Consider the following 11,521-nt stretch of genomic DNA (forward strand, 5'->3'; position numbering starts at 1 on the left):
TCAGCGAGTATATCGCATTCGAAGTAGTAGGCTGCTGTAAATATGTTATAAAATCCTTAGTTGGAGGGTATGGATCACTGATCAGTGGTTTGATACTTTCAATACTGCTAACTTCGATCAACACAAATAATGTGCAGTGCAGTGGCAGTGTGTATTTAATACCAATGCACTGAACATGTCTTTAGAGATGCTACTTTGCATTTGTATCTATTTTACATTTTCTAATTCTTACATTTTTCTAAAGCCCTCAAAATTCAAAGATACTCATTTTTTATGGACAGATATGTTTTATCCATAGAAATATATAGCTCTATGGTTTCATCGTAAACATCCTAATCATTGTTTTGTAGCAGATTATCAAATTGGCTAATATTTATATTCAGCTAGGATTTGTGGTAATCCTGTGCAAAGCTCATAAATCTAGGCTTAAGTCGAGGAAAATATGTTGTTTTGATAATTCATAATCGAATTTTGTAGCCACTTTATCTTTCTAAAATAACAAATTATATCATTTTATTGTTGTTTATAATAAACTAGGCTTCAGAAAACTTCATGAATAAGAATGATTTTCAAATTTCTGAATTTTCTTTTTTTTATGTCGAAAATAGCCTGAGCCGCACCCTTACATCGAAGACTAGACTAAGTTACTAAGTATCCCATCTCAGCTCCGTATGCCTTGACAGTAAAGCTTCTATCAACATTCGTCAGAAAAAAGGAGCATGGTTTTCTACTTCACCAGCAATGGTAATTCACATGTAGTAGATACTATTGTTTTATAATTCATAATGAATTTTGAATGCTTAATTTTATATTCTAGCCATGCTTCAAGCCTTCAACTCGAATCGAATCAATGCCTACCTGCCTACCATGATCATGTTGTAAATTGCATGACACAGCTCGGTCACAGACACTTGTTACAGTCTGACTCTGCACTGACTGAGAGTCTGACTGATTCATCACTCATTATTCTCATGTTATGACCTGGCTGAGGCTCTGAGTCTGGCGTCTTTTGTGGTGATAAACATGATGAGATATGTGATGTGTGTAACTTAAATCAGATCTAGAGTCTAGAATGATTATGAATGACATTTTGGTAGACTAATTCTCTGGATTCTGCCCAAAGTAGAAAAAGATCCTGAATCGATGAAAACAAGGAGGGCAGTGGAGTGGGGCCCTGCCGCGCTGGTCCAAGAATAAAGACCATCCGCATAAACAAGAATATATTTGATGTAATGCAGACAAATCGCGTCCTGGCTTAAGAATAAGGATCGTCCGCATTTTTTTCGCAGACATCTTTTTTCTTCGCCGCTATGCGGGTGTTGAGCGATCGGCGCGCTAGCAATGTGAAAAACGTATTCTGCGAAATAAAATATCCCCAATTCACAGTCTATTCTACTTTTATTACGAGTTGTCCGTCTTCCCGAGGATCTATCACTCATAACATGAAATTTGTTTACTCAACACAAAACAATAAAGAGTGGGGGTTATAACAAGGGTACAAACATCTCCACCACCTTTTAAATTCATCCGGATCCCAGGCTCCATCATCCCCCAAACTTGACCTTTTTTTTTCTCTTGTTTTCAGTTTGAATTTTTTTTTTTTTCAGAATGTTACTGGGAGGTAATTTCTATTCTATTATTTTATTTCATGTTCAATAATTTTGTTATCCTTTGTGGCATTGTGCTTGATTGGACCCCTGGCGCTAGTGTACTTTCAAGGAAGTACACTTCATTCAATCACATGCACTTTGTTTCCTCACCCCCTCTCTATAGACTCTATATACGCATACCTTGCATGTGATAGAACGAGGCACGCCAGGTTAGAAAGTACAATCACGCCAGATCCCACTCCCCCCCCCCCCCTTCTCTTGCCCTTTCACAAAATCATGGAGCCCAACCCCCACCCCCCCCCCCCCTGTAAACTTGATGATATTTATTATTCTGCATATTTCTTGTTCTCTTTACAGTGGTGTCACCACCAACATACACTATCTACATGGGATTAGATAAGTATGAGAGTAAGTAGATTTAGTTTCTATAAAGAAACTCTATTTCTAATATGGGAATATGGGAATAGACCAATTGGTAGTAGACGAACTAGTTGTAGACCAAATGGTGATAAACCCTTCCTGTTTGTTTAGACAACATCTTGTGAGATACATGTAAATGTTCTGGTAAATTTGTGATATTGAAGTTTGAAGTTTTATTTATTCCACATTTTACATAAAAAAACAGTTTATATTCTTTTCTGTTTTATACAGGCGTATATTATGATAAGAATAGATTTCACACAAGAAAAAAAAAGAAGAAAAAAATTGAAGATTTCAAATCAAATATAATGTACGGAAAATAAGTATGAAATTTTGAAATACATGTATGTATATATTGCATTAAGTTATTAGTTTTTCTTTGCTTACGATGTAAATTTTCAGATTAATCAAACAAGGGCCTACCATGAATAACATCAAATAAATTCTAACTTGATGCATTCACTGTCATGTTTTCTTTTTAGACGAGGATCTTATTAAATATGGTTTTCCAGAAGATATCTGGTAAGTTCCTGTTAATAAATACAAACAGTAATAATACCAGAAATGCATGCATTTCATTATAAACAGCACCATTCACCATTTAGGGCTCATACCAGTATCAAGATTTACAAGTTTGTAAATGATGTTAAAAGTGACTTAAACTTACAGAACCCAAATTCGACTTGTGTTCTTTGTGACTGTGTGCAGTATTTTTATGTTATCTTTGACATTTTCATACCCTGTAACCATTTACCATACCCAATGACCCATATAATGCAGGGTAATTACTTTATTGTAATACATTCAAACCTGTCTATAAAGACCACCCAAGGGAATCAGAAAAAAGTGGCCACTGTGGACAGATTCTACAATAAACATTTCTCTCTCATGGGAGACAAAATGCATGGCCTCCATAGACAGGTGGTCTTTATAGAGAGGGGGTCGCTAATACAGGTTTGACTGTACTTTGGTCATTTTTGTAATTATTATTATTTAGGCATACATGTATCTCACCAGGTTTCCAATGACACCAGAAATCGAAATCGTCTTTGTGTGTTATAGTTTTGTGATTCCTAAGAAGTTGCCATGCCTTCAGGCTTACCTTATGTGGCAACCCTTCTTCATGATTATTTAATGTTAGTATTAAAACGCAAGTATTTACGTTGATGATGTATTAATCATATGATTTGTTTATGATCATTATTTTTTTTTGTAATTAGCTTGTAACTTTGGAAAAGACCATGAAGAGATATAAATCAATCAAATCATATAATATTATTGTTTTCTTAAACTATCTGGTATCTCCCATTCTAATGTAGGTTTCACGTCGACAAGTTATCATCAGCTCACGTGTATCTGAGGCTAAAGAAGGGAGAGACGATCCATGACATCCCTGGTCCTGTCATACAAGACTGTGCGCAGCTAGTTAAGGCCAATAGTATACAAGGTAAGGACTTCAATGTTCTACACCCTAATTCACCGGTGTCTTCGACCCACACCCCTTCAACCCCACCTACCCCCCCCCCCCCCCCCCCCAAACAAAAGGGGTGAGAATTTCCTTTTGCCAAGCACCTGATTTGAAAGAGCTGGTACCAATCCAAATGCCATGTTCAACGAATATAATGACATCCTTACTTCTGTCTTCCAAGACTGTGCGCAGCTGGCCAAGGCCAATAGTAGTTAGTATACAATGCTAAAGGACATCAATGTTCTGCACCTTCATTAACCAATGTCTTTTATCAATTAGCCTTCCCCTCCCCAATATCTTCTATTACCATGCGCCTGACTTGAAAGAGCTCGGAACTTTATTATAAAACATTGCGATTGATTCAATTCAATCGCAACTCTTTATAAGACAAGGCTCCAGTTTCAATTCAAATCTTTTTTCAGTGAAAATTATGATATTCCTAGTCCTTGTCAAGGGCAGTAGTAAGTCAAAGTAAGTAACAAATCGTCTGTTTGGGCTAGAAGGGTGTTAATTTGTATACTGTTTTACAGAGTTAACACTAACCCTGTAAGTTGGGGCTCTGATCGGATCGGAAGATCGGAGCGACACCCTCGCACCTATGATCGGTATCGGATCGGAAGATCGACAACAAAAAATTGGCTGATTTTTTTTTTTTTTTCTTCAAGTTTTTGGCTATCAAATGCTCAAAAAAAATTCATCGCTGCAGGGAATAATTTTCCTGGTATCGCATCGCAATTTGCTATGCATTTTTGCATGACTGCTATACAAAATATCTTTTGTGTAGCAGTTTTCTTCCATAGAAATGTACAGAATTTCATTTGAAATATTTATCCATCGGCTGAAATTGCTAATCAAAAAATTTGAGGAAAATTATTCCCTGTCGCTGGGTTTATTTTGCCGATTTTTTTCCGATCATTTTTATTGATCGGCGATCGGAAATTATTATCCGATCACCCCTGATCGGATCGGTATCGGCGTCCGATCCGATGATCATTTACAGGGTTAGTTAACACCCTTCTGGCTCTCAACAGACAAACTGCTCTAGAGTCTCTAGACCCCTGTTAGTGTTATGCCCAAAGTAGTGTTTCGATCAGGCTTAAAGCGGGCCTCAGACCCCAGCAGGATGAGGTCCGAGTCCCGCCGCCAGCATATTCTTGGTGTAGCAGGGGTCATCTATGTTCACCATTAAAGATACTATAATACTAATAATAATAATAGTGGACTTTTATAATGCGCCATGTCTGTCAAAAATGACACTCCTAGTGCAGTTGTGTGGAAATTGTATAATTGTGGGCATACGACCATCAAGTAATTCAAGAAAAAAAGTAAAATACACATAATTTAAAGTTTAACATACTTCAGGACATAATTTGCAATAATAGAATAATACAATACAAAGCATATTACAGTATTAAATAAAAGTTCTATAACGGTAGTACAATGTCCCTTTTGCAGCCAACATCAAATTCTGTAGAACTTTGCAGGAATTATGAATATGTCATGTACGTCTTATCTGTGAAATTTAAACGTTAGCAGTGTCCTAATTTTCAAATTATGCAAGGAAATCTGTTTACTTTCGAGACTTCCCTGTCAGACACTATTGAGTGACTGACTAACATCCTTTTTTCATTAGTAATAACATACATAAACAGAGCTGTAACAGAGCATAATTTGTCTACATCAATAACCCACTACTTGTAATGGCCAAAATCAAACTGCTTGAATCTTTGTGCAGCACTAAACGTACAACCATTCGGTACAAGGGTCTGAAAATCAGACTATTACTTAGGTGATTGCAATCACTTATGTCGATTCGACAACTAACAGTCGTTCTTTTCCCACATTTTCAAACCCTTTCCTTTTGAGGGAAGTTCTAAATAAGTATTGTCTTTCAAATGCAGTTGGAATTTAAACTTTTAATTTTTTGACCTGCAAATGGGACATAGTACCTTTATAGTAAGAAGAATATGTACTGTTGCAGTGTTGCTACTTCACTATAGTCCCATACCATCAATTTCACATTCATTTTACTTTTATTTCTAACAGGGTGCAAAATGAACAACATTGCTGTAGTATACACACCATGGGCCAATCTAAAGAAAACTGGAGATATGGATGTCGGTCAGATCGGCTTCTGGAAACACAAAGAGGTGAATTTCATTCTTTATAACATGTTCCTTTAAAGGCCGTCTGAACTTGTTTGGCTAGGAGGGATTAGACCACCCAGGAAGGTCACTGACAGTTGGATATCTCATCAACTCAGCTCTCAATTAACATAAAAAAAAGAGGATCATGGGGGACCAATGGTCACCGATTACGCATTGTTTTCTATATAGAGGGATCAAGTAGCTACAAGTAGGACAGTGGGCCTTTAAATGCTGAATTGGCAAGGCTTTAATTTACCTCTGCCTCTCATAATCCAGGTGTAGTAAGGGGTAGCCAGCATTTGTTTTCCCCCATTTTTTATTATAAATTGTTGATAATGGTAAGGTTTAGAAATGAAAATTGGAATTGGAAGTATTAAACTGACATTCTGTTATACACTGCTGAAAATCACAGTTCAAAGCACTGGTCACATATTAGACTACATGTTGCTACAAATATATGTGGCATCTAAATTTGGCCAGAAATCTTTACTGGGTAAATTATTAAATCATATTTAAATTGTGAGAATAACAAGAGCAAATCTCTTTATGTCACACTGCTACTATACATGTATGTATAATCACAACTTCTGAATTGGAAGTTTTGGGAAATAATAAATAAGTTCATGAATGAATTGTAACCTTGAGCATTACTCAAATTTTCTTTGATATTCCTCTAGGTGCACACAGTAACAGTAGAGAAGAAAGCCAACGAGATCGTGAACAGACTCAACAAGACAAAGGAGGAGAGAAAGCCGGATCTGAGGCTTGAGAGGGAATCTAGGGATAGAGAGGAGCGAAACGAAAACAAAAAGAAAATGGCGGAGAGGAGAAAACAAGAAGACGAAGAAATACAGAGGCAAAAGGCAGATAAGGAATTAAGGTTTGTAAATTGATTGTTGAGAGTTTGTTTTGTGTGAATTCATTACAGGCTCAATTTACTATATAATATTCAGAAACACTTCCAACATTTAAAATTACAAGAATAAAACGGTTTACTAACATATTCAAATTTATGGATGGTTTTTTCCTGGCGACGTAGCGACAAGTTATTCCATTAAAGGAACTATGTCCCTTTTGCAGCCAACCTGAAATTCTGTAGAACTTTGCAGGAATTATGAATTTGTCATGTATGTCCTATCTGTGAAATTTAAACGTTAGCAGTGTCCTCATATTCAAATTATGTAAGGAAACCCGTTTACTTGCTAGACTTCACTGTCAGACACTATTGAGTGACTGACTGGCTTGTTTTTCTTCTTTGGTAATAACATACATGAAAAGAGTTGTAAAGGGTACATGAGCATTTGTCTTCATCAATAACCCACTTCTTGTGATGGCCAAGATTAAACTGATTGAATCTTTGCGCAGCATAAAACGTATGACCATTCGGTACAATTGCAGAAAATCAAGATTATTACTTTTGGGCTCTATAGCCCTAAAGTCGATTTGACATCTAATAGTCGTTATTTTTCCACTTGAAGACATTTTTAAGTCCCACCTTTTTTAGGGAAGTTCTAAATTAGTATTATCTTTCAAATGCAGTTGGAATTTAACTTTTTCATTTTTTTGGCCTGCAAATGGGACATAGTACCTTTAACCTGTTATTCATTCATTTATTACAATGCTCTGAATACAGTTTGCATGTTACTTTTGCTACACCGGGCAAGCTACCAGGTTGTCAAGAACAATATTTGTATAAAAATTATGCATGAAATTTGAATATGTTAGTAAACCAGTATAATGCATGGATGCCTTATGATATTACATATATCTTAGTTAATAGTGTGGAGCTTGCTTTACAGATGTTGTCACTAATGATGAGTCTAAATGACCCGAATTCATAAAGGAGGTTTGTCGACAAACCTAGGTTAATGTGCGTCAAATGACGCGTTTCAAACCAAGGTTTGTACAAACCTACGTAAAACCTTGGTTTGAAACGCGTCGAAACTTGACTCCATATTCAGGTGTACTGCACATTCCATGATTACATAATCTTTACAAATGGGGCATCGTTGTAAAGGGGAATAAACAGGCTTTTCAATGATACCAATGTCAATCATGATAATATTCTTACATGAGAGATATATAAACACTAATGCTTGAATTGCATTTTTTTTTAAAGTGGTTTATTTTTTAAGTCAACTCAATTTCATTGTATCGTTCTGATTGTCTTTCCTGATAGGAACTACACCTCACTCATGAAGGAGGAGAATATGACATCCAACGCTGAAAACACTGTAGAAGACTTGGAGGATGACTTCATGTGATATTCAGCACCATTTGGAAGATTAGAGAACCTTTTTTAATGAAAATGGATATCTTTTCTTCTCCAAGAACTGACATTACGCTCTATGGGACGTACGTGAACTGATGCACTGGTTGTGTGAAATCAAGAGAATTCCTTTAGAGGCTTTGGTAAATTTGATTCCAACTTCCTATATAACGATAAGAATGATGATGGCGGCTTCTTATACAGCGCTCATGCCCATCACGCCGTCACTCCTGGAACTGCAGCATTATTATTCCAGTCATATTAGAACGGCTGTATGTCTCTTCAAGGCTATCTGCATGTGATTCAACGGCGTTGTCAAAACGATAATTAAGAGGAAGGATCCAGGATTTACTTGGAGGACCCGAGTGCAGAAAGTCATCATGATTATACAGAGATATATAACTTGCATGAAAACTTTTATTTTCATTTATAGCTCTCTTCTAGATGCAAGCATATTTGTTTCTAGATCTAGAAAATTAATTCTATATACCGGTACATGTACTGTAACCCTCTCTGGGCCACCTGCTTTTTTGGAATATATGGTCTAGTGGTTTATTCACTTGACTCTCAATCCAAGGGTTGCTGGTTCAAATCTCAGCCCGGCACTAATGTCCTTTGGCAAGAACATTAATCCATGTTTAGCACTCTCCGACCAGGTGTAAATGGGTACCTGGCAATCGCTGGGATAATAATAATTACAGGGCCCTAAGGAAGAACAGCATTGAAGCTGACGAGGCATTCCTGGGTACCGGTAAAGAAAATCAATATTTATTTATTATTTTATAAAATGAAATGTATCGTTTTGCAGATCGGAGGATGAATAAATAAATCAGAATTATTGGAATGACCTAGCGAGAAAACAAGCATTTTGTTTTATTACCAGTGAATGTAATTTTCCCAAGGCCTCAACGCATACTGTGTTTGCGCCCCCTATTGGTAAGGCTTGGCCAGTTGCAATGACCTGCTGTTTTGATGATAGCAGAAGGTTGATATTGATCCCAACTAAAATACAATGTATTAATAATGAGAAAGATTCACTTAAATTTTAAAACTTGGCATATCTGTATACAATAAATGGCATTAAAATGTAACTTAATATTGAATCTGTGATATTTTTTTTCCTTGAATCTGTAGTGTATCCAAATAAAGGATGAAGAAAATGTCATGATTTTTCCCCTCCCCAGAGAAAATATATTTCAAAATATTATTAATTTCATCTTGTTTGTCTTCAATAGGCTGCGTTGCAATGTTGTTTATGTACGATTGTGCCACTGTTCACGCTCCACTGTTGTCTATACAGTGTGTCCCGAAAAAAACTATACACTTTTGAAATGGCTGCCGAATAACAAATATATGATTCTAGGGGGAAAAGTTATATATATATGGAAAGCTCATATACTCAACTTTCATATGACATCAAAAGTTGCGAAAATAATTCATGCTCGGGTGAGCACTGGTCACTTTTGTAAAGGGTATGAAAATTTGGTTGCGCAGGAATTAGCCTTCCAATTTGTGAGAGGTAAATCCTTTGGAGCTTACCGAATTGAGGATGATATGACCAATTTATGATCAATTGTGATAAGTTTGGGTTTGCTGAGTGAAATGTTTGGTTTATGGGATTAACATTTTATGCATGAGTTAACAGGAATTGCATTTTTTATTGTGGCACTGTAACTTCCCTGGTAGACTCAGTGGTGTGTTCATGGGAGTCAGGATGGGGTGATGGTACATGTTGTAATTTCCATGTTACAAACTGTTATTCTCTTACATCTGTGACTTTGAATAAAAACCTTCACCCCACATTTCAATTATTGTAAGATTAGTTGAACATCTCATTGATTTACTCAATACCCAGGTAGGGATAATGTAAATTGAATATTCAAATACGGTTTGTTGACAAAAGGAACGTCCAAGATGTCGGCTACTTATTCTTCAGGTAAATGGTAACTGAAATGTGGGGTGAAGGTTTTTATTTAAAGTCACAAATGTAAAAAATAACAGTTTGTAACATGGAAATTACAACATGTACCATCACCCCATCCGGACTCTCATGAACACACCACTGAGTCTACCAGGGAAAGTTACAATGCTACAATAGACAAATAAATTCCTGTTCCGTGCATAAAAGTTTGGTTTAATAAACCATGAAATTCACTCAGCAAATCATGAATGTATCATATCACCCTCAATTCGTTAAGCTCCAAAGGATTTACCTCTCACAAATTGGAAGGCTAATTCCTGCGCAACCTAATTTCCATACCCTTTACAAAAGTGACCAGTACTCACCCAAGCATGAATTATTTTCAAACTTTTTGGTGTCATATGAAAGTTGAGTTTATGAGCTTTCCATATATATACAAATTTTCCCCCTAGAATCATATATTTGTTATTCGGCAGCCATTTCAAAAGTGTATAGTTTTTTTCGGGACACACTGTATATGCAAATAAAGCTCAAACATGAATACTGACGGTACATACAAAATAGTGATGCTCAAAGAGCTTCTTTTCAGCCATGAGAATCCGTAAATGTATTTGCGACAGTTAGAAAAGACTTTTGAATGGCATGGTCTCCATAAACAATCACTCTTGCAGAAATGAGGTGTTTGAAGCTCAATTTATAAATGTTATATCTTAGAATCAGAAAAGAAAATTCCCTGCCCCTGGTAAAATCGAAGAGAATCATCAGAGAAATATAGAGCAAGTAAAGGAATAAACTTGGGGCTAGGGAAAGAGATGTTTGGATTAACAGAATGACAAAGAAGAGTACATGTAGCAGAAAGATATAGATGAATACAAAAATATATACAAAATATATATAAAATATGTAAATATTGGTTAGAGAGCGAGAAAGAGAGATAGAGAGGGAGTGAAAAACAAAGAACTTAAATTTTAAAAAACAGTCTAAACCAGAGTAGAGTCATCTTTTTTTTTCAACCTTTTTATAGTCACGGCACCCTTTTGAGAAATAAACTAATTTTGTGTCTCCCAAATTACTGATTCACTACAGAATATTAATGTTACGAGTGAGGGAGGATTAAAAAAAGACCCTCAAATGTCTTTAAAATGTTATTTCTTCATAAAAAAACAAAGCGGCTCGTGATATTTCGTTTTCATAATAGATCCAAAAATAGATACATGTATTGATATAATTTCTATCGCTGCAGCGCCAGCGGCACACTGGTTGTAAAAAGCCGATCTAGAGAGTCCCATCGAGATGCAGGAGTCCGAGTAAGCTGAATAGATTTTAAAGAGGTTGTTATTTGGCAACCATAAAACCACCTTCTCCATCTTTTCTCACGTCATCGCTTTTTCTCCCATTTTGTTTCTTTTAATCATTTGTATCCTTACTTTTGATAATTTAATCTCTACCATTCTCCCTTTCATCGTTTGTTCTCTGTCAATCAATAAATTCTATCATTTTCCTTCCACTTCAGATCCCAATCAACTTTCTCAATCGTATTCATCAATTTACCATTTAGTTCAGATTCATCACAAAGTTTCATGCCACAACAAAGACCGACTTGCTGAAAAAATAGCCGTCATTTAAGGTTCCTTAGTAAAATGTAGTGGAATGTAAAATATACAATTGCCAACGATCATAATTTTG

At 36.0% G+C, this 11,521-nt stretch overlaps 1 protein-coding gene across 1 annotated transcript; it reads left to right on the forward strand.

Moving 5' to 3' along the window:
* Positions 1-646: 646 nt before the first annotated feature.
* Positions 647-8,497, forward strand: LOC587772 (coiled-coil domain-containing protein 25). Its single transcript, XM_030983008.1, has 7 exons — positions 647-744; positions 1,968-2,018; positions 2,513-2,552; positions 3,350-3,477; positions 5,545-5,648; positions 6,323-6,525; positions 7,825-8,497. Exons 1-7 carry the CDS (start codon positions 720-722, stop codon positions 7,907-7,909), a joined length of 636 nt encoding a protein of 211 aa, XP_030838868.1. The 5' UTR covers positions 647-719; the 3' UTR covers positions 7,910-8,497.
* Positions 8,498-11,521: the final 3,024 nt, after the last annotated feature.

Source organism: Strongylocentrotus purpuratus, unplaced genomic scaffold (genome assembly GCF_000002235.5).
Source record: "Strongylocentrotus purpuratus isolate Spur 01 unplaced genomic scaffold, Spur_5.0 spur5_scaffold_13, whole genome shotgun sequence".
NCBI classification, from domain to species: Eukaryota; Metazoa; Echinodermata; class Echinoidea; order Camarodonta; family Strongylocentrotidae; genus Strongylocentrotus; species Strongylocentrotus purpuratus.

Coding starts and splice junctions, on each gene's coding strand:
- LOC587772 (XM_030983008.1), top strand. CDS start 720: ATGGTTTTCTACTTCACCAGCAATG. Junction 2,553..3,349: donor GGTTTTCCAGAAGATATCTG/GTAAGTTCCTGT, acceptor ATTCTAATGTAG/GTTTCACGTCGACAAGTTAT. Junction 5,649..6,322: donor GCTTCTGGAAACACAAAGAG/GTGAATTTCATT, acceptor ATATTCCTCTAG/GTGCACACAGTAACAGTAGA.